This window comes from Balaenoptera physalus, assembly GCF_965194825.1.
Source record: "Balaenoptera physalus genome assembly, chromosome: 4".
Taxonomy (NCBI): Eukaryota; Metazoa; Chordata; class Mammalia; order Artiodactyla; family Balaenopteridae; genus Balaenoptera; species Balaenoptera physalus.
In genome coordinates this window covers 17,687,204-17,711,258 of record NC_138891.1, presented here as the reverse complement: position 1 = coordinate 17,711,258, position 24,055 = coordinate 17,687,204, and the positions used below count along the sequence as shown (strand labels likewise).

The following is a 24,055-nucleotide window of genomic DNA, read 5'->3' as shown; positions in this document are numbered from 1 at the left end:
AAAATGACTGCAGAGTGGCGAGTACTATGAAGGAAATAACTCAGGGCAGGGAGCGAGAGAAGCTGGGAGAAGCGGGTTTTGGAGACAGCACTCAGGGAGGCTTTGGAGAAAGCGCCTATGGCAGGCGCAGTGAGAGAAAGGGACTCCAGGTAAACGGCAAGCGCAGCAACCCTCAAAGGTTACAGCTGGCAGCACTCGAGAGGCAGAAAGGAGGCCAGCGTGGCTGGAGCACGAGGGAAGGACGATGATGCCGTGGGTGACGGAGGCGGGCACGGGGTACTGAGTGCCTTGTAGGCGATGACAAGCAATTCAGATTTAAACTGAGAGCAGTAAGGAGACTTTGAAGGCTTGACGGTGTTTAATTTACATTTCTAAAGGATATCTCTGGAGGCACTGTGGAGAATGAATTAGTGGGGTCAGGAGTAGGAGTCGTCATACCAATTAGGAGGCTACTGCCAGAATCTAGGTGAGTGACTGGTTGGCAGCCGTGGAGAAGGAGAGAAATGGTTGGACCTGAGATAGGCGGCAGCATAGACAGGACTTCCCGATGGCTTGGATACAGATGTGCGGGTAGGAAGGAATTAAGTATAACTCCTAGCAATCGGCACACATGATGCTGTCCTGACACGGAATCTAAGCAAGAAGGAGAATCAAGAGTTCTCTCTTGGAAATGTTCAACCTAAGATGCTTATCAGACATTCAAGTGAAGATATTCCATAAGCAGTTCAGTATGTAAGGCAGCAGCTCTGGGGAGAGGTCAAGATCAGCTCTGAATGCAGGGGTCACTGGCCTACAGATGGTACTAAAGGCTTGAAGTTGAATGGAACAGTCTAGGGAAGAGCATGTTGAGTGAGAAAACCCACATCGAAGTCCTAGGGGGGCCTTTAGAAGAGGAAAAGCCACAGGAGTAGAACGAGATGGAGTGGCCAGTGGGCAGGAGTGTCAGGTCAGAGAAGCCAGGAGAGGAAGAGGGAGAGGGTAAGTGTGTGAAATGATGCTCAGGACTAAGGAGGTCACTGGCGACCTCTAGAGCAGGAGAGCAGTTTCATGGCAGGGAGGGAAGTGGGGATGGAGAGGGTTAAGAAGACAATGGCAACAGTCACTGCAGACAGTTCTCACCAGAGATGTCTGCGTGAAGGGGAGCAAATGTATGGAGCAGTAGATAGGGAGGATATGGAACCGAGGTTTTGTTTTGCTTTAAAGAAAGAAGAAATAACAGGATGTTTCCATGCTGATGGGAAAGATCCACCGAGAGGGTCAGATCACAGGAGCCCCATCCTTGGGCGGCAAGAGCCCTACACCTCACCTGCTGGTCTCTAGTTGCACATTCCAGCGCCTCTGCTGGATCTAATTGCATGATGCTCTTGTGCCGGTGTCCTTCAGGGCAACCAAGTTCTAAGTTGTGCCTTTCTCTCTCCTTGCCCTCCTCCTCCTCAGCTCTCCATGGCTTCAAATGCCCCTGCCCCTTGAGAGCTCCGTCTCCCCTTTAAACCTCTCCTCAGAAATGCAGATAGCAAGATTTCCACCGTGTGTCCCCAGGCACCCACACTAACCCAGCCCCAGGCTCCACCCCCACCTCTCTCCTCCACTTGTGTTTTGAGCAAGAGAAGCCTTCCTGTCAAAGTCCTTCAGCCCCTTTACACACTTCGGCCCAACCTCACACATTACCAGCCCAGCTGCCTAATGAGAAGCAAAACCAGTACACCAACCTGGCTCGCTCTGAGTCTGGAATCCATGCTTCCACTACATACAATGCTACTGCGCTCAGAGGAAGTTCCTATAGTTACTTTATTTTCAACACGAATCATAAAATCTTTACTTTAATTAGTCTACAGCTATTCACATTTAAGTCAGCGTGAGAAAGTATCACTTTACGACAGAGAAAAAGTCTAGCAAAGTGGTTTATTTACAAGTTATTGCTGGAAAAAGTCCTTCAAACAAACCAGTGCAGTGAAAACACCTTAGAGCTAACATCAGTTTCTCAGACTCCTCATGGCAGCTTTATTAGTACGTCTCATTTTTATGGTTTCTATATGTTCAGCCTTTCAAAGAGCCGCTACTTCAGGATGACAGTAACTCTTCGGTGTTTATTTTTATTTCCAAGTTTGTGAGTTTTTACGAGGCTACTTTAGGGCTGTGAATTGTTTCACTGTCTTTTCACTCTCTCTTTTAAGTTCTTCAATATGGGCATCTAGGCGCTCTAGAATGTGATGAGACCTCAGTTCCTCCTCTTCCAAAAATCTTGTGGCTATTGAACCAAGAGGAGACAGAGGCAAGGGACACTAGAAGAGAAACACATTTTGACATATATAAGTTGAATAGTATATTTCTAAGACACATTATTCATGATATTTTCTAACTAGCAATATTAAAAGGTGATTTTTAAAAAAATGCTTTCCTCTGAAAGCATTTGTATATCCTTCTATACCCTAGAAGAGAAATACTTAATGCCTATTATTTCAAACACACTTTTAAAATCTGAATGTTACTTTCGTTTTAAAGCATAGAAAATCTACCTATAATAAATTAGATATCAGTTAAAATCAATACTTTCCTTCTTCCAAAATTTGAGTCCACAGTGCCTTACCTGAAACCACTGGTTTCAGAATTTAGATTTTAGAAAGGTCACATGTACCAAATTCAGTCAATCCTCATTTGCAGTAGTTATTTTCTATGAAAGTCATCTCAAACACTGAATTAGTGAATACTGAAACACTGCTCTTATGGGAAACACACACACACACACACACACACTTCACATAGACTATAATCCTAACTCCTAAAAACAACTCATCCAGCAGATTCTATTTTCTTTATTTTACAAAAGAGAAAACATGGTTGAGAGTGTTTAGTGACCTGCTCGAGGCCACCCCACTAAAGGGTGCCAGAGTTGGGGTTCAAACCCTGTTCAATGCCAGCATCCGAGCTTCTTGCACTGCACTGTGCTGCCCCCCAGGGGCTCCATCCTCTGGGTATCTCAACTCAGCACAAGAGCTGAAACAAAAGGGCAAAGTGCCACCTTGACTGACCTCAGCTGGAAACATCCAAGTCCAGTGACTCAAATTTTGTGCACCTCTGCACATGTTCACGAATGACTGTGGAAGTGCTTATGAGTACTGCTCAGGGGTTACAAACAGTTTAGTGAGTAGATGAATTTGCAAATACAGACTCATGAGGGGTCTGAGGTAACTCCCGTAATCAAACACATTGATATTTCTGAAGTAAAATGCTAAGTGGGATCAATAAAGTCTATACATACTATCACATCAGTTCAGTTCAGGCCAGGTCAGGTTTCAGTGCCAAATAAGTTTTGCTGACAAACTTAGGAAGAAAGTTAGTTGTCAGGACTTTTTTGGATTTCAGAATTACATATATTACATGTATTTTGACAACTAAAAGAAAACCTTCCCATGGACTTGATGGCACATTAAAAAGTCAAAAATATTGAACTTTCACAGGTACAGGACCACGGGAGGTTGATGGGAATGAATGGCCAGAGGCGAGTGCTTCCGCACAGAAGGTAAAAAAAAAGATGGTGGAGTGGAGTCCTCAGAGCAGCTGCAGGAAGGAACAAGGGGCCAGTCCATGTGGAAAGGCAGCCTCTGTCACCAGGGCCACCACTGTGTGGCACCCAGTCCATGTCCCAGACACGTCAGATGCGACTCCTTCCCCCTCCTCTACCCACCTCTTTCCCTTTCCAACCGTTCCTTTTCTCCTTCCCCACTGTCTATGCCCCAGGACTATCTTGGCAGGCAGAGATATTGCTTGAACCAATCATCCCAATACAAAATTGACCCTCTCTGAAAAAGGCAGGCATGGAATTTCCCATTCAGGCTAAAAAGAAATGAATACCTATAACTTATGTTATATTTCATAAGATGCATTTTGAAAAGTAGTCGTGGCCGACAGTGTCTTCACAAGCAAAACCTTAAGACAGAAATAATTGAGGATAACAAAGGCTGCTTAAGAGAGAGACCAGTAAGGGGGGGGGGGGGGCGGGAATACTGCTCTGCCTTAAAATAAAAAATAAAATCAAACTAAATAAACTTAATAAACTAGTAAGCTCAGCAAGTCTCCATACCGAAGATAGAAAGTCTTCCTGGTCATTTATACTTTCAGAGACAGTGTCAGAAAAACTGGTTTCATCTGTATCTAGCACTGAAGGCAGAGAGTGAGTTTTGCACAGAAAGTTAGAAGGCAGAGAGCTGGTGGAGCAGCAAGGGCTGATTTGATGACTCGGGGGGCTGAGGCCCCTGGACACAGGCTCTACGCTATCCGACGCTTGTCCTTGCGTAGAATGAAGACCTGCTTTGTAGTGCTCAGCCTTCATCCCGTCATGCTTGCGCTGGCCACTGGTTGGCCTGGATAGCGGATTAGAAAATAAAACAGATAAACGTTGTAGCAACTTTCCTCTTTTAAAACATCCTTGTTGTTGGAAGTTCACTTACAATCACAGGACCAGGCTAAGGAGAAGGCTGTAATTTACCAAATGAGCAGCCCGCTCCGACCAGATGTTCTTTCCGTCACTCCGGCCCCAATGCGCGATCCCCACTGCCAGGCCCCTGCCCCCCACACACTAACAATACAGCAAGGAAGATAAGCAAGCTGCCAGGGTGACCCCGTGTGGTTGGTGCTTAGGATAGAGGGAAGCACTGTGCAGAGAGAAGGCCCTTATCTTCATGTGGGGAAGAGGTGGGAGTCGGGGTGAGGGTGTCAGCAAAGGCTCCTGGTAGGAAAACGCGTAAGCCGTACCGTACAAGCTGAAGCCAGGTGGTCTTTCACTGAATGCTGACTTCGTAGGTAACAGTCTATCATTAGTTGACCAAAAATACAAAAGAAGCTTTTTATAAAAAGCCAACGTCTACTTCTTATGGGGCAAGTGGGGCTGGAGAGGTGGGAGGCGGCATGAGGAGGCTCAGTGGAACAGGCTGCCATTTACACCTACATCCAGAAGCCTCGATGAAAGTGCTTAGAACCCCCGCACCTCTTAACCTAACAGTTTTACTTGTGCACGGTGTACTTTGGGATTAAACAGAGTCCTTTGACGAAGGTTTAATTTCTGTAAATTGGAAATTATTCTCAAAGAAATGAGAATTATAAAGATACATATTTTAAATAAACTATGAAGAAATTTTACTTGAACTCCGTGTTCTTGAACTCAGGTACTCTGCTGTGTGTTGGTTTAAAGATCCTGTCATGGTTTTTTTTGCAAATCTGAGTAGAAATCTCCAGCTGAGCTTTGGTATCCATCAAATCTTTCTGTAGTTGTTGATTTTCAGACACTAATTTATTTAATGCCTCAATATAATTCTCCTGGAGGTCTGCTAGTGAAACCTCTTTTGCCTAATAAAAAAGAATAGTAGAGTCACTTAATTTGTACAAGAATAACTTGTAATCTGTGATACTGCTGTTGGAAAATTACTTTCAGCTGTGACTAGTTACTCTATGGCTTTATGGAAAAAGTGAAGATTTGGTTTTGGTCCCCTAAAAGAGAAACAACGTTCTGTTTCTTACAGTAAATAGGGGTAGAAAACGAGGCACACAATGGGCTTCCCTGATGTGCCAAGGAATATCCAAGGAACTGGAGGAAGCCTGGAACTAGGATGGAAGAAAGCTACAGATGAGAATCAAAGACAGGGAAAAAGAAAGAAAAGAGCAGCCATGGATTCTTCCTCAAGAAAGAGAACGTTGAGCTCAGTGAAATAAGTCAGACAGAGAAATCCAGATACTGTATGTTACCACTTAGATGTGGAATCTAAAAAATAAAACAAACAAATGAATATTCCAAACAGAAACAGACTCACAGACACAGAACAAACTAGTAGTTTACCAATGGGGAGAGGGGAGGGGGGAGGGACCAGATAGGGGTAGGGGTTTAAGAGGTACAAATGCATGTATATTTATAAATAAATAAGCCACAAGGATATATTGTACAGCACAGGGAATAAAGCCATTATTTTACAATAACTTTAAATGGGCTATAATCTATAAAAATACTGAATCATGTTGTACACTTTAATATAATATTGTAACTATACTATACAATTATACAACTACGCTTTAACTTAAAAAAAAAGCTACTGATTAAAAAAAAAAAACAGGAAAGAGAAGGTTGAATAGCCCCAGAATACCTGTGGAAGAAAATCAAGAGACCTATTTCAAAGAAAGAAATTTGGACATAAGGTTCTGAAAAGGAATTCTGGCTGGCAGGGACAACTTTTAAGTAAACAACTCTCTGGTCTTAAAGACTTTTACATAATGTTGGCACCTATTCTGGTATGTGAAATAAATTTGGACATGATAAGGTAGTATTCAAGGATAAGGTAGGTATGACTACTCTGATCTGGTCTGAATTCTGTGATTATTTATTGTTCTTCAATTCTAGGTGTTTCCTGGTAATATAGTACCTAAAAAAACAGAGGTCTGGACCATTTTCTTCTAATGACAAAATATTTTCATTAGTATTCTGAAAAATTACGGTTATCTTCTTTGGAATTTAATTCGATGTTTAGTTTGGTCTTTTCTATAAAGAACTTTCCGAAAATAAGCTGGTAAACAGTGGTTTGACAAACAGAATTTACCTAACAAAAAAATAAATCTTAAAATACAACCGTTTAACTATCTGTTCTAGCAGTGACAGTAAGTTACAAAATGCTAAAATCTCAAAAAAAAATTTGCAGGACATAGGAGTTAAACTATAAACTACTGTCAATTATTTTTACTGTGGTAAATAATTTATCAGAGCTATTGCTTTTACTATTAAGATAATTAGATACTTTTATTAAAAGTTATTTGGCTAAAATATTCATTTGTAAAAGTAATATCACCTTCCTACATGGTAAAATGCAAAATGGCACTTTCCAATAATTGGTCTTAATACGTACACCACGTTTACACTCTGTGTAACTTCAAAACCGGAGGAAGAATAAACTGCTAACAGGATTCTCACCAGCCAGAGTTTGATGTCTGATGTCATTAAATATACTTTTTAAAAGAAGATAATGTTTGCTTTTGCCAGGCAGGAATCTTTTAAATTTTTCTCAAATTTATTATTTTATTATCAACAATTACAGATAAATGAATGTGGAAGGTAATATAAAAAGTGCATAGCAAAAAAAAAAAAAAAAAAGTGCATAGCAAGCACACACCTTGCTGTGTAAAGAAAGGACATTATCACCAATGTTAGATAGAGGTTTCAGGAGAAATTAAGCTGAACAGAGTCTCTGGTCATAGTCTGGCTTACGCATCCCTGAGAGTTCCCAACTCTTAAGTATGAATAGGTAATCACTGCATAAGATAAGATTCTGTCAATCAGCTATTGCCAAATCCTGAGTCTTCTGAAGATTCTGTGGTGCAAATCAGATTGGTTCTTGGTTTTCTCCACCACTAGCTTACTATTGGGTTTAATCAGGGCATATAAAGTCATTTTCCTCCCTCCCTCCCTCCTTCCCTCCTGCCTTCCCCCTTCCTTCCTTCCTTCCTTCCTTCCTTCCTTCCTTCCTTCCATCTTCCCCCTTACAAAATGTTTAGCTGTTGTCTCCTCTCCCACTTTTTCCATCCTTGTAGGTTTGTGCTTTAAAAAAAAAAAAAATCCTTTCATTATAGTTTTAGAGGTATTTGGGGAGGGAGCAAGATTAGATGTGCACATTCATCTGCCACCTTAAATGATGGCATAATATTTCCTAGTATAGAAAGTCATGATTAACTGTCCCTCTATAGATTAACATTTAGTTTTTTTCAAAATTTTGGATATTGCAAACAACACTGAAATGACCATTTTTATGCCTTTGCTCCTATAGGATGGGTTCTTTGGGAATGCAAACTGATATGACCTTTCTGGAAAACAATGATGATCAAAATCAGAAAAGCACATGACTCAGGACTTTATAGGCTACATGTATTTACATACAGTTTAATGGATATTGCTAAATTGCCCTCTAGAATAGCTGTGTCAATTCACTTTCTCATTAACAGAGCACTGAAGGGCCTGTTCCTCTATATCCCTGCCAACGCTGACTATACTGGATTTAAAAAGTCACTGTCAAGCCAATAAACAAAAGAATATTTATTTCTTTTGTTTTGATTATTAAAGGGGTGTAACTGCTTTTCTTCATTACTGGATTTTTGCATTACTTCTATGAATTATCTATTTATGTCCTTTACCCATTTTTCTACTGGATTCTAAGCTTTTTATTATCTTTACAGGAAACCCTTATATATTAATATTTTATATTAACCTTTTATCTGTTAATTGTTTTCCTCTAGTCTATTAGTCTTTTTTAATGGGGTCTTTTGTCATCCAGAAATTTTATATTTTTATGTTGTAAAATTCCTTATGTTGCAAAATTCTTTATGGTTTTGTGATGCTAAGAGAGTCTCACCCTCTCAAAAGATTATAAAAATGGTCCCCCGTATTTTCTTTTAGCTGAAGTAACGTATTCATGTAGTTTTTTGCATGTTCTCCCACCCCAGCCTCCATAATCCATGAGTGTGGAATTAAAACTACTTAGGAGCAAATAGGGGCATTGTGTGACCATGAATCTTTGGAGGCACACACTCTCTGGAAATACAGAAAAAAAGAATTTCTACAATCTCTGGGCATCTGACCTACATCAAGAAAAGATGGGTCAGACCAGATGGGTCATTTTGAAAATTATAAAGATTTTATAACAAAATAGTTCAAAGAGCAACCACACAGTTTATAACTCACTGTTAGCTGATCATGTTCTCTGGTTTCACAGCAGTTTGTTTACATTTCTTATCCTCCCTATTAGATTACCCTCAATCTTGTAAAGGTAAGAATCTTGTCTTAATTCATCTTTGTGTCCATTACATTGTCTACTAAAATACTTTGAACATAAAAGATTCTAGAATATTTGATGAAATGAACTATATCTTGTAAAAATATAATTAAAACCAAACTATTTAAAAGATCCTATACTTCATAATGAAAAGATATTGTGAACACAATAATTTCAGTAATAATAATAACAGCATCAAACATTTATTTTGTACTTACTAAATGCCAGACACTATGCTAAGCCCTTTACATACATTTGCCCTATTAAGAACACATTGTGTATTTTATCACATACATAATATTTTTTTAAATCTTCCAGTTGCTGGAGTGGAGAGTCATATTGTGCTCACTCCCATCACTGTCTTGACTTCTTTTCATTTGAGAAAGTTTTTGCAGAAGGATCGTTTCATAGTTTGATCTTAACTTTCTCTTTACAATATCAGTATTTACAAAGTGGTTTCTTTAAAGGCTTGGATAGTAGAAAAACTTAAGTTTCTATTTATGTACCTCATGTAAACCCAATTCCAATTTCATCACCATTTCAGAAAGACGATGATTTTCTAACTTGAGTGACTCCAACTGAGCCAAAATCTCCTGAGAAGGGAAAAGCAAAAAACAAATAAATGTAACAAATAAATCAAACTCATCTTATAAAATTTTTCCACATGTAATTTTCATTAGGCGAGGTCACATTCTTCATCCATATATACAAATACTTTCTGAAAGGTTGTTGAAAAGGTGTTTCAACATGACTTCATATGCATGCAATTAGAATACTATTCTAAGAAGATGAATCAGGCACTGGTAACCGCCAGCACTCCTCTTACTGGCCTCCACCTCCAGCATCATGTGGACTGCACTCCTTTCACAAGGTAGTAAAACTTATTTTCAGTCCTCATTCTCCTTAGCTTTTCTGCTTAGCCATTCCTACTTGAAAAGATTCCTTCCTTCCCTGCCTTCCTGCTTCCTTTGTGAAAACTACCTGGTTTCCTTCCTTATTGCTACTTTTCTTTTTAGCTCCATTCCAACACCTTTTTACCCTAAATGAGTAGATTCCTAAGTTTGGTGCAAGTCTCTCCTCTTCATACTCTATGCCTTCTCGTTATAATATCAAAGTCTCTCAGGGTTTCCAGTGCCAACTTCATGCAAAGATTTCCGCAGCTAAATGTCTTACCTTGATTTTAATCTTGAACTCCAGGCCTTCTGTGGAATTGACTACTAGATATTTCCATATAGAAGTCCAGCCTTTATCTCAAACCAGTGTCCCATGTGCCAGCTTGCCTATTTTGTGTACACTTTATACAAAATCATTATCCTCCTCAAACCTGCTCCCTATCTTTTCTGTATTTCACTAAAGAGCATCACTTTCTATTAAGTTGCCCAAGCCAGAATCCTGAGTGACATCTTTTCCTAACGCTGTCTAACTCATTCTCCTGGTCCAATCAAATACAAAGCCCAGTCGATTTTCTCCAGGATGCATCCATTTCCCTCTGCCTCCCTGGCGCAGTGCTCGGGCCACCATCTCGCTGCTGTGACAGCATCCGAGTGGTCTCTTTGCCTCCTCACTTATCCTCCACACGACAACCACAGAGACCTTTTACTCCTGCACAGGGTGGGCAGGCCCTTCAGGAGCAGGTCACTGCTTTCCAGTCTCATCCCTGGCCACTCGCCCCATCTGAACTCTGGTCTGTCACAGCGAACGTGGCACAGCCTCACTACACACCCTACACACCACAGAGAGGGTCTCTTCACTTGCCTCATCTACTCTCACCTCCCACCAGTCTCCACTAGACTGCTTGTTAACCAGCCTACCCTTAGCCTGAAGAAGAGGGCTAATAAAAATTTACCGAATTAACTACTACGGAAATTATACCTTTAATAAGTTGAATCTTCAAAAGAAAACTTCACGGGCTTCCCTGGTGGCACAGTGGTTGGGAATCTGCCTGCCAATGCAGGGGACATGGGTTCGAGCCCTGGTCCGAGAGGATCCCACATGCTGCAGAGCAACTAAGCCCGTGCGCCACAGCTACTGAGCCTGAGCTCTAGAGCCCACAAGCCACAACTACCGAGCCCACATGCCACAACTACTGAAGCCCACACGCCTAGAGCCTGTGCTCTGCAACAAGAGAAGCCACTGCAATGAGAAGCCCGTGCACCGCAACGAAGAGTAGTCCCTGCTCACCACAAAAAAAAAAAAAAAAAAAGAAAGCCTGCACGCAGCAACAAAGACCCAACGCAGCCAAAAATAAATAAATAAATAAATTTAAAAATCAAAAAACAAAAACAAACTTCAAATAAAGAGAATTTTTGTTCGTTTCACCTTGTGCTCTACTGCTTTTTCTTCTGCTTTTTGTATCTCTGCTTTGAGTTGCTTCTCCATGTCAGAGGAAGAACTTTTGGTGGAAGCAATAGTGATATCTCGCTGATGTAACTCTCGAGTTAGCTGGGAGATCTCCATCTTCATTCCGTCTAGTACAGAACTGTAACTCTGTTCAGCCTGCAAAATCTGTTCTTTCAACTACAAAGAAATAGAAGGCATTAAAAATTAAGAGAAGACATGTTAGATAGAAAAATATAATAATAAAGTAATTTTTACCTTACCTCAAGACATGAATTTTTCCCTGATTAAATCTGCAGAAAATTAGCAATTTACCAAGCTGCGTATCTGTACTGAAGGTCAGGTGGTTATACCCACAATTACCTATTAGATCTCAAAACAGGGAGAGATGCCTTACTCAAATGCTGAGAACCAGTATCAAAGTCGAAGCCACATTGTTTAGAGGACAGCACCTGTGACCTTCATTCTTTTTATAGTTGCAAATCTAAAAATTTTGCTTATATAGTTTCCTGGTCCACAGAAGACAACAGAAAGGCAAGAGGAAGAATGGGGCTAGACGTAATCTCAAAGAAGTAATAAAAAAATATGAGTCAACAAACAGGACAGCCAGGGCCCACTAACATAGAGACAAACTCTGCACACTTCAAATGTCAATGAGGATATAACTACCAACAGCACAGAAGAGAATACACATCCATCACCACCTTTGGTCACTAAGAAAATAGTAAATGCCAGCTCATATAATATGTTCATATGCTTGTGCAAGCAAGAAGGTGCGTAGCTTCTAGAAAACTTTTCATCAAGGCACATTTAAAATAACGTTGTAGGGCTTCCCTGGTGGCGCAGTGGTTGGGAGTCTGCCTGCCAGTGCGGGGGACACGGGTTCGAGCCCTGCTCTGGAAAGATCCCGTGTGCCGCGGAGCAGCTGGGCCCGTGGGCCACAGCTGCTGAGCCTGTGCGTCTGGAGCCTGTGCTCCGCGGCAGGAGGGGCCGCGATAGTGGAGGGCCCGCGCACCGCGATGGGGGGTGGCCCCCGCTCGCCGCAGCTGGAGGAAGCCCTCGCACAGAAACGAAGACCCAACACAGCCAAAAATAAATAAATAAATAAAGGAATTATATAAAATAACGTTGTAGAGTTCAAAGGGGCAGGCTTCAACTATCTTGAAAATACTTACACGGCATCCCTGGGGATGACACAGAAAGACACTCTCCTAAGCACCTTCCATGTACTCTCTACTCGTGAGCATCAAATGGCCTCTGGATTACACTTTTCTCTCATTAAAAATAATTCCTGTAACCTCCCAACCCACAGCTCAGTCCATAAAAACAAAGGGCTTTGTGATCCCAGGCATGCGGACCTTTACCTTCTTAATCTCGGCCCTGTACTCATTGTTATGCACTTCCATCTTCTTCAATTCTTCGTATTTTTCCATTAGCTCTTGGCTCAGCTGTTTACAAGTTGTACTCACAGATTCCAAGCTGTATGACAAAATTAAGGTCACATATTTAAAATAAAACAAAACCCTGAAACCCACAAATTGAGTTACCTAACCTACCTTCTTGATGTCCAAGAAATACCCTTAAACATCACCTCCCACCCCAAAATAAAACTCATTTCCGATTTCCTTATCACTGGAGGCAGCTAAATTCAATTCACACTTCTGGAGATACTTTTGAGTTCTGTGTTTACCTATATTCTTTCTCTCTGCTTAGAATATTACTGGTTACAAAATTCTAAAGATTATAGCAACTTAGGTAGTTTTTTTCTCTCTAGTTGTACAGGAGCTGCATCATAATCTCAGTCTTCACCAACTTAATTACAATCCCATCCTACACACAGCTGCCAAAATAATCTTCTTCAAAGAGTTTCCCACTTGTCACCCTTACTTAAGAATCAATCACTCATCAGATACAAGAACCTCAGGGGCACCATACCTCTCTTATCTCACAGCTCATATCTACTAATAAAGTCTTTTTGCCGCTAAATTGCTAGGCTTTACTGTCTGTCATGTGCCATTTGCTAAGCCTGACTTCCTGTCTCTTCACACACCATCCCCTTGACCACACAGCACCTTCCCCTCCTACCAGGCAATGGATAGTAAACACCCTTTCAAGAATCATATCAACATTTACCTGGATAGAGCCACACTGACCCTCATTCCTTAATCACCTTGAAAACAGTCTATTTTCAATTGTTAGAGCTTGAATGTAGACATTTTCTAGAATTTTCACTTTAAATTGCTCTTAGGTCCTTTAATGTGCATATTATGTTTCTCGAACTACAAATTCTATGATTAAAATAATGTCTTTTACTTCTTACCTCCCTCTAACCTTGCCCACCATACCCTTATGCCCTGCATCATTTGGTTCCAGCCTGTCCAATACAGGCTTAATAACTATCTAGGTTGTTTCACCCACACAGCCAACTTACCAGATAAGCTACCGTTCAAAAATAACATCTCTACAATACAACAACACAAAAACAGTCACTTAAATTCCTCCAGTTCCTGTTTCAGGGAATATTCTGTTCAAACTGAACAACACAAATAAGCTGTCTAAAAGGGTTCATTTTTCTACTTGCCTTTTGAAACAGAAAAATAATTTTGGAAGTCTTTGTTTTATTACTGAACACTGGTATTTGTATCCATTTATTCCAACTTTACTTATTTCTAAAAATCCTAGAATGCTTATTTATTTGGTACTTAGAATGTGACTACAGTGTGTCAAACACTGAGGTAGAGAGAGAAGAAAATCAGATAATCTTGTCCTATCTACAGACGGGAAAATCGAGGCCTAAAGAGACTAAAGTGTCCCAGGTCACAATGCAAGAGGCAGTGTGTCAGAAACAAGAGGCAAGTCTTCAGAGCCTGCTAAGAGCACAGCAAAACATGTAAAAGATCACTAAAAAGTCAATCAATGGAAAATCAGGATAAAAAATGTAATTATTAGTTCTAATGTCAATAAGAATCCTAAGCTTTTATTTTATTCAATCTAAAGTATGCAAATATACCTCAGTAATGACAACTAAGAATATCTTAAGTATTCCAAGGTGAGAAAGAAATAAAGCAAAAACTCTGTGTGTATATGCATGTATATTTAATATGTAAAGAAAATATTTAGTGGTTTGCAAAAACAGAAATAAAAGATATATTACTTAAAGATAGGACAAAAAATTTATTACTGTACTTAAAAGGGTAAAATGGCAATTTTTTGGTTATCTGTTTGCCTAAAGGCTAACAATTTATTGTATTTTTATCTTCTACACGCAGAAAATACTACTGTACAAATGACCATGATTTACGTTTAAAACAAAATATCAAACTCTTCCCGATCAGAAAGTTTAGCAGGATGATAAAAAAAGTTCACAGTATGGTGATACAAGTGAGCTGGGCATGGTATAGCGTAAGTCAGGATTCAATCAACACACTAGGAAATATCAACAGCATTTCAGCACAGAAGGAAGGAGCACCACGTGTCCAGGGAGATCTCCCCAAGAGCAGCTCCATTGACGTGGCTGGTAGAGGGGAAAGGCTGCCTAACTGAAGGCCTTCTGCACAGGAGAAATGTGAAGATGTACAGTCAATAGAGACACCTCTTTTGAAGAACTTGATTTTAAAGGACAGCAGAGAAATACAGAAGTAACTTGACAGGGATATAGAATTAAAGGAGGATTTTCAATTTTTTCCCAAGATGAGGAATATTAAAACATATTTTATACTAGTGGAAATGATTTAGCAGATATTAAAAACTTGATGATGTAAAAGAGAAAAGGAGAAGCTGCAGAATCAGTACGTAAGTGGAGTCTTAGGAGCACAGACGTCATCCACTGATTCATTCACTCTAACAGATTAAGGACACAGACAGACTGCAGGCTGACTGGTAGGTTTGGTGGTAAGAATATTAGGAAGTTCTCCTTTAACTGAGATTTACAGTTCTCCTTTAACCTCAATGAAATAAGAAGTTAGGCCATTTGTGAATGACAGAGAAAAAAACATATTTTCACTTGTTATATTAGCTTACTTTATCAATACATGATTGAAAATAGTTTCTAACAATTTGAATGTTTCTGAAATGTATGTAATTACCTACCTGCCTTCCAGACGAGTCACTTCTGCCTGCAGAAGTTCTTCACTAGTGTGGGTAAAATCCAGTCGGGAGAGCACATTCTCTAAGTCTCCCTGCCCTTGAGAGGCATACCTCCTTTCTGCCTGAGACTCCTCCAGTGACCTATGGGAAGACACAGGAGGACTGTTAAAGGCCTTGTATCTCTGCAAACAAAAACAACACACAGCCAGTTCATATTTCCCAACTCTTTTTGGTAATGAAACTCTTCAGAACTCTTCAGTTTGTTTCCTGATTTACAAAAAAACAAAACAAAACAAAAAACTGGGAGAATAAAGAGGCAGAGATAATGCTTCTAAAAAAGTCAGCAACAGTTTACTCCTTTCTCAACTGGGATTTGGCCTGTTTTTCAAGGGAAAAAGACAAAATGACAAAAATCACCTTGTTGACACTTGATACCTTGAGTCAAAGAAACTGAAAAGTTATAGACAAAAACAGAAATGTGCACCAGACTTAGATTACAAACTTCAGAGCAACAATTCATACATAAAAACAAAGTTAACTTTAGGATTTTTTTAAAGGGCTATCTCAATAGCTGGCTTATTGATGGTATTGATGATAAGCAGCTACTAAACATGACCTGTTCTACCAAGGAAGGGAGGCCTCCCAGGAGACGTACGTAGACTATAATTCCTTTCACGTTTGCAGTTTTGGCAAGGGTATGGATTGACAAAAGGGTTCCTGACTTTCTAAATATCAGAGTCTCTTGGTTAGGGGACCCAAACTGCAGGCAGAAAAAACTAATCATACAATATTTTCTAAAGCTAAAAAAATTTAACTCAGAAATTAAAACTGAATAAGAAAACCTATAATATGATCAAACACAAAATTATGAATATGCAATATTAAAAATGGTGCTTAATGCTAAACCACCCCGTGGCTAAGATTAATAATATTTAAGATTAAATATACCTTATGGTCTCTACTGTGTGTTGAGTGTCAGTTGCCTTTAATTTTGCTTGCAGCTTCTCCTTTTGTATTCTTGTCTCATGCATGAAATTTTCTTGAGTCTGAAGAGCTGCCTTCAATTCTCTCTTTTCTTCTTGCAGAACCTGCAAAAATACTCAGAAAAAAAGTCAGATGTTATTAAATTTTTCTATTTCATGAGAAAAGGTAGCCAGGGAGTCAAACTGTAAGTTATATAACAGGTACCACATTAATAAGGCCTGTTATTAATATCTGATCCTGTTATTAATATCAATATCTATTGGCTACAGAGTAGGGAAGAAACCATAGATCTTGGAACCTAGTTCCAAGTTCATTAGTCTCTCTTAAAACACACATACACACATTTCCTCAGTTACAGTATATTACAATTTAAAAACATACCTCTAACAGTTTTTCAGATTCCCTCAATTTTTCTTCTTTTTGCTGCTGGTCTTGCATAATAGTCATATTGGTTCCAACCAAGTCATTGACCCTCATGGTGAGGCGCTCTATTTCCAACTCATTGGCACAGATGGTGTCATTGGCCCGCTCCAGCTTACTGCTCAGGTGCTGAATTTCTGACTGGCTGGACAGCTCCACAGACTCTAATTTTTGTTTCCGATTGGCAAGCTGAGCCTAGAAACACACAAATTACCAACTGGTAAAAGTGAAAAGGTAAAAGAATAATCAATGAATAAGGAAAACTAAAATGAAACTGAGTTTTACTTCCATAAAAACATATAGCATTAGCTCATTAAAAATATATAATCCATTTATGATTTTAAAAATTTCCATGATAAAAACTAGGAATAGAGGGGAACTTTCTCAACTTGATAAAGACTATCTAAAGAAACCTTACAGCTAACATTATACTTAAAGGGGGGAAACTTGATACTTTCCCACTAAGATCAGGTACAAGGCAAGGATGTCTCCTCATACCACTCCTTTTCAATGTCACACTGGATATCCTTGTTAATGCAATAAGGCAAGAAAAGGAAATAAAAGGTATACAGATCAGGAAAGAAGTCATAAAACTGTCTTTGTCCACAGATAACATGATCACCTATGTAGAAAATCTGAAAGAATTGACCAAAAAAAAAAAAAAAATCTCCTGGAGTTAGTAAGCAATTATAGCAAGGTTGCAGGATATAAGGTTAATATATAAAAGTCAATCACTTTCCTATATGTCAACAATGAACATGTGGAATTTAAATTAAAAACACAATACTATTTATAGTAACACCTAAAGAAATTACTTAAGTATAAATCTAACAAAATATGTACAACATCTATATGAGAAAAACTACAAAACTCTGATGAATGAAATTAAAAAACTAAATAAATGAAGAGATATTCCATGTTTATGGAAAGGAAGAATCAATACTGTTAAGATGTCAGTTCTTCCCAATATTATCTATGAATTCAACACAATCCCAATCAAAAACATCAGCAAGTTATTTTATGGATATCAACAAACTAAAGTTTATATGCAGAGGCAAAGACTAAGAATAGCCCATACAATATCAAAAGAGAAGAACAAAGTTGGATGACTGATGTTACCTAACTTCAAGATTTACTATAAAGCTACAGTAATCAAGACAGTGTAGTACTGGCAAAAGAACAGACAAATAGATTAATGGAACAGAATATAGAGCTCAGAAATAGACCTTTATAAATATAGTCAACTGATCTTTGATAAAAGAGCAAAGGTGATACAATGGAGCAAAGATAGTCTCTTCAACAAATGGTGCTGGAGTAACTGGACGTCCACATGCAAAAAAATGAATCCAGACAAAGGCCTTACACTCTCCACAAAAATTAACTAAAATGGATCACAGACCTAAATGTAAAATGAAAACTATAAAACTCTTAGAAGATAGCATAGGAGACAACATAGATGACTTTGGGTACAGTAGGAGATAGAGGACCTACTGAGGTAGGAGACAGACGGACCCCTGGGCTGGACAGCTGGTGTCTGCAAGTTAAGTAAAATTGAAGCTTTGTTCTCACTCAGCCACTCCAAGGACAAAGCAGGTGGCAGAAGCTGAGCTCTGCTGAAGTAAAAAGATGACCAGTCCTGAGGTCAAGGAAAACTTCCCTGTCTGCATATGTGCAGGAAGGCTCCTTGGGGGTCCAAAAGAGAGGGGGCACCACCCCATAATAAGTGTGGACATAGCCCCACAGGCCTCTGCAGTGGGATCCATCTTAGCAAAAAGTTGCGCACGCATCTTGGGGAGGGTCCTAGGACCAGTCAGGTGTGAAAAAAGAAACAAGATAACTGGCCAAAGGTAAACAAAGACCTGGAAGAACTGTCCTACATAAGGGATTTAAATCAACTCTTTACTGCACTCCTCCTCATTAGACAGGACACATGTACTCTTTCTCTCTGGGTGTGTATTTATGCCTAGCTTCTGACTTACTGCACTCCTCATTCAGGATGACCGCACTCCTCTCCTGGTGTGTATTTCTGCCTTGCTTCTGTCTTAAATAAACTGCTTCTCTGTGTGCTCTCCCACATGATATGCTGTGTCTCTAATAAACTTTGTACCTGTTTTTACAGTTTTTGCCTCCTTGAAACATTCTTGCTTTCAGTGGAGGTAAGAGCCAGGGCCACAATGCTTCTAGCCTCTAGTCCCTGGTGGTCTAGTGGCTAGGATTCCTGGTTTTCATCCAGACTACCCAGGTTCAATTCCTTGTCAGGAAACTAAGATCTCTCTTCAGGACCGCTATCTCTCTGAGATCAATATCTTTGTAGATACAACACCAGACACAATCCCTGAAAGAAATAACTGATAAGCCGAAATTCATTAAAATTGAAAACTTTTACTCTGTGAAAGACAATGTCAAGAGAATGAGAAGACAAGCCAGGTCTGGGAGAAAATATTTGCAAAAGACACACCTGATAAAAGGAATGTTACACAACATATAAAAAGAACTCTTAAAATCAACAAGAAAACAAACAACTCCATTAAAAAATAGGCCAAAGACTTGAATACAGATGGCAAATAAATATTATATATGAAAAGATGATCTATATTATATGTCATCAAGGAAATGCAAATTAAAACAACAATTACATATCTATTAGAATGGCCAAAATCTGGAACACTGATAATAGTAAATTCTGGCAAGGATAAGGAGCAACAGGAACTCTCATTCATTGCTGGTGAGAATGCAAAATGTTACAGCCATTTTGGAAGACAGTCTGATGTTTCTTACAAAACTTAACATATTCTTACCATATAATCCAGCAATTGTGTTTCTTGGCATTTACCCAAAGAAGTTTGAAAATGTATGTCTACACAAAAACCTGAATATGGATGTTTAAAGCAGTTTTATTCATAACTGCCAAAACTTGGAAGCAACCAAGTAGGTGTGTGGATAAATAAACTGTGGTATATCCAGACAATGGAATATTATTCAATGCTAAAAAGAAATAAGCTATCAAGCCATGAAAACACATGAAGGAGTCTTAAACTCATATTACTAAGTGAAAGAAACCAGTATGAAAAGGCTACATACTGTATGATTCCAACTATACAACATTCTGGAAAAGGGAAAACAATAGACAAAATAAAAAGATCAGTGATTATGGGGAGGGTAGGCAGGGGAGTGATGAATAGGCAGAACACAGGAAATTTATGGCAGTGAAAATAATCTGTATGATATTATAATGATGGATGTGTTTATGGAGGGATGGAGAAGAGATGCTGCCTACCTACTGAAAAGACAGCTGCATTATTCTACCTACTTGTGCAGAAGTTTAACTATATCCATGACTCATCATATAGGAAAACTGGATTTATCTCTTATTTAAAACATAGGAAAAAGGAACTATAGTGCATTATTTTATTTCTTACACAAGTGCAGAAATTAAAATTTTTTAAAAGTCACTAAACCACTTAAATTTCCAGATCAAATTTTCCTCTCTCCCCACCCCAAAACATGTTGCATGTAGTTAATTATTGTGTTTTAACATTCTTTTCATGAAAATCACACACATTCCAATGATTCAAATTGACCACAAAAATGTTTACCTGTAGGAGGAAAGGAGTGGGGAGAAGAGAACTGTAGCATTTTGTTCCTTCAGGAAAAAGGTGCGTGGAGGGGAGGAAGGATTTGTTCTGTCATCAATTTTTGGACACTCCCTGAGCTAAAAGACTCAACTAAATATAGTGCATCTCAAAGTTTCCTTCTATGCTTTATCTACTGAGTTACATACCAATAAGACCACTTTAGCAACTGTCTCATGGACCTGCAGTTCCTATAACTTGGATGATTTTTTAGGCTATGTATCCCAGCTATACTGGTTTTTAGCTCCCAACTTTCTAGTTTTCACAAATTTTAATCCAGCATCCTGAAAGGTACTTCATCTTCACACTGAAGATAAGACATAAATCATTTGTGTAAGTAAAACTTCCATTATTCTAAATATTTTTAAAAGGTAAAGCACACAATTTTATTTTAGAAGTTTAAGTGGAAATGTCTCTGGGAAATCTATCTGCTGTGGATTTAAGGATTTTATTGTGAATAGTACAGGGCCAAAATGCTGTATTGTGCGTGCATAAAGTTGACGCTCAACAATGCCCATAAGCCAGAAAGAGGGTGGGGGGAGAAAGGCAAAGAGGCAGATAGTGTTTATATAAATTACAGATCCAAGATTCCAGCACAAAGATTCAAAAAAATTTTTTTACCAGATTCCTGGAACAGTGTGAAAAAAGAACATCAAATAGGTTTAAATGCACAAGAATAACTGCCAGGATGCAACTGTCTCCAAACTTTTAAAATACAATATAAACTACCCACCCCCAACAAGGGGAAATCTTACATAGAATTCTGAACAGAATAAATAACTGAAGACATTGGATGAGGATGATAAGAAAGAGCCCAGCGTGCTGAACCTCCCCAACCCTACTTTAAACTGCATAGCAGCCCTGGGGCTTGACAGAACATAGCTAGAAAACCACTGCTCAATTGGACGCTCAGGATGAAAAACAATACATAATTGCAAAACACTAGCATTGTCTTTTTAACACTGTTAACAGCTATTTAACATTATTCAGTTCAGATCTGTGACCTTAAAGTAAACTGGTATTGAAGTTATAGTTTAACTAAGCTATAGTTTAACCAGCTGGCCAAGATTTGATACTTGAAAACTAAACAACTAGTTTTGTGGCATCAAGAACATAGCTTTCTTTTTTTTTTAAACATATTTATTGGAGTATAATTGCTTTACAATGGTGTGTTAGTTTCTGCTGTGTAACAAAGTGAATCTGCTATACGTATACATATATCCGCATATCCCCTCCCTCTTGCGTCTCCCTCCCACCCTCCCTATCCCACCCTCTAAGTGGTCTCAAAGCACCGAGCTGATCTCCCTGTGCTATGCGGCTGCTTCCCACTAGCTAGCTATTTTACATTTGGTAGTGTATATATGTCAATGCCCCTCTCTCACTGCGTCCCAGCTTACCCTTCCTCCTCCCCGTGTCACGTCCATTCTTTATGTCTGTGTCTTTAATCCTGACCTGCCCCTATGTTCTTCAGAACCTTTTATTTTTTTTTTTTTAGATTCCATATATATGTGTTAGCATTTCTCTTTCTGACTTACTTCACTCTGTGTGACAGACTCTAGGTCCATCCACCTCACTACAAATAACTCAATTTCGTTTCTTTTTATGGCTGAGTAATATTCCATTGTATCTATGTGCCACATCTTCTTTATCCATTCATTTGTCGATAGACACTGAGGTTGCTTCCATGTCCTGGCTATTGTAAATAGTGCTGCAATGAATATTGTGGTACATGACTTTTTTTGAATTATGGTTTTTTCAGGGTATATGCCCAGAAGTGGGATTGCTGGGTCGTACAGTAGTTCTATTTTTATTTTAAGGAACCTCCATACTGTTCTCCATAGTGGCTGTATCAATTTACATTCCCAACAGTGCAAGAGGGTTCCCTTTTCTCCACACCCTCTCCAGCATTTATTGTCTGTAGACTTTTTGATGATAGCCATTCTGACCGGGGTGATGTGATACCTCATTGTAGTTTTGATTTGCATTTCTCTAATGATTAGTGATGTTGAGCATCCTTTCATGTGTTTGTGGGCAATCTGTATATGTTCTTTGGAGAAATGTCTATTTAGGTCTTCTGCCCATTTTTGGATTAGGTTGTTTGTTCTTTTCATATTGAGCTGCATGAGCTGCTTGTATATTTTGGAGATTAATCTTTGTCAGTTGCTTCGTTTGCAAATATTTGCTCCCATTCTGAGGGTTGCCCTTTCGTCTTGTTTATGGTTTCCTTTGCTGTGCAAAAGCTTTTAAGTTTCATTAGGTCCCATCTGTTTATTTTTGTTTTTATTTCCCTTTCTCTAGGAGGTGGGTCAAAAAGGATCTTGCTGTGATTTATGTCATAGAGTGTTCTGCCTATGTTTCCCTCTAAGAGTTTGATAGTGTCTGGCCTTACATTTAGGTCTCTAATCCATTTTGAGTTTATTTTTGTGTATGGTGTTAGGGAATGTTCTAATTTCATTCTTTTACATGTAGCTGTCCAGTTTTCCCAGCACCACTTATTGAAGAGGCTGTCTTTTCTCCATTGTATATTCTTGCTTTCTTTATCAAAGATAAAGTGACCACACATGAGTGGGTTTATCTCTGGGCTTTCTCTCCTGTTCCATTGATCTATATTTCTGTTTTTGTGCCAGTACCATACTGTCTTGATTACTGCAGCTTTGTAGTATAGCCTGAAGTCAGGGAGCCTGATTCCTCCAGCTCCGTTTTTCTTTCTCAAGATTGCTTTGGCTATTCGGGGTCTTTAGTGTTTCCATGCAAATTGTGAAATTTTTTGTTCTAGAAGAACATAGCTTTATTTTTTTCTTTTTGTTTTTTAACTGTAGTTGACATACAATATTATGTTAGTTTCAGGCGTACAACATAGTGATTCTACACATATACATTACATATTGATCTCCATGATAAGTCTAGTAGCCATCTATCACTATACAAAGTTATTACAATATTATACACTATATTCCCTATTCTGCACATTTTATCCCCATGACTTAATTATTTTATAACTGGAAGTCTGTACCTCTTAATTCCCTTAGCCTATTTTGCCCAACTCCCCCCACCACAACCCCATGGCAACTACATTTGTTCTCTGTATCTATGAGCCTGTCTCTGTTTTGTTGTTTGTTTCGTCCTTTAGATTCCACATGTAAGTGAGGTCATATGGAATTTGTCTTTCTCTGACTTATTTCACTTAGAGTAGTACTCTCTAGGTTCATCCATGTTGTTGCAAATGGTAAAAATTTCATTCTTTTTCATGACTAATATTCCACTGTATACATATACCACATCTTGTTTATCCATTCATCTGTCAGTGGGCACTTAGGTTGCTTCTATACCTTGGCTAATGTGAATAACACTGCAATGAATAGAGGGGTGCATATATCTTTTTGATGTTTTTTGCGGGGGGGTAATGCCCAGAAGTGTAATTGCTAGATCATATGGTAGTTCTATTTTTAATTTTTGAGGAATCTCCATGCTGTTCTCTGTAGTGGCTGCACCAATTTACATTCCCACCAACAGTGCTTGAGGGTTCCCTTTTCTCCACACCCTCACCAACGCTTGTTATTTGTTACCTTTTTGATAATAGCCAGTCTGACAGGTGTGAGGTGGTATCTCCGTGTGGTTTTAATTTGCATTTCCCTGATGATTAGTGATGCTGAGCATCTTTTCTCATGTCTGTTGGCCATCTGTATGTCTTCTCTGGAAAAATGTCTATTCAGGTCCTCTGACAATTTTTTACTCAGGTTGTTTTTTGATGTTGAGCTGTTTAAGTTCTTTGTATATTTTGGGTATTAACTTCTT

The 24,055-nt window shown here is 39.0% G+C and overlaps 1 protein-coding gene across 12 annotated transcripts in view; it reads right to left on the bottom strand.

The window, feature by feature from the left end:
* Window positions 1-1,770: 1,770 nt before the first annotated feature.
* Window positions 1,771-24,055, bottom strand: part of CEP63 (centrosomal protein 63) — an 81,830-nt gene continuing 59,545 nt past the window's right edge. For 8 of the 12 annotated variants that reach the window (XM_082460827.1, XM_082460829.1, XM_082460824.1 and 5 more), the window contains 9 exons: window positions 16,590-16,823; window positions 16,173-16,312; window positions 15,228-15,365; window positions 12,503-12,617; window positions 11,121-11,318; window positions 9,308-9,394; window positions 5,138-5,343; window positions 4,082-4,361; window positions 1,771-2,282 (listed from right to left, as the gene is read on the bottom strand). In XM_082460827.1, coding sequence (XP_082316953.1) covers window positions 2,124-2,282; window positions 4,082-4,361; window positions 5,138-5,343; window positions 9,308-9,394; window positions 11,121-11,318; window positions 12,503-12,617; window positions 15,228-15,365; window positions 16,173-16,312; window positions 16,590-16,823 — 1,557 coding nt within the window. In that variant the 3' untranslated portion in view covers window positions 1,771-2,123. Of the gene's footprint in view, window positions 2,283-4,081; window positions 4,362-5,137; window positions 5,344-9,307; window positions 9,395-11,120; window positions 11,319-12,502; window positions 12,618-15,227; window positions 15,366-16,172; window positions 16,313-16,589; window positions 16,824-24,055 lie in introns of those variants that run through there. The other 4 variants (XM_082460825.1, XM_082460833.1, XM_082460832.1 and 1 more) reach the window with 3 other exon arrangements.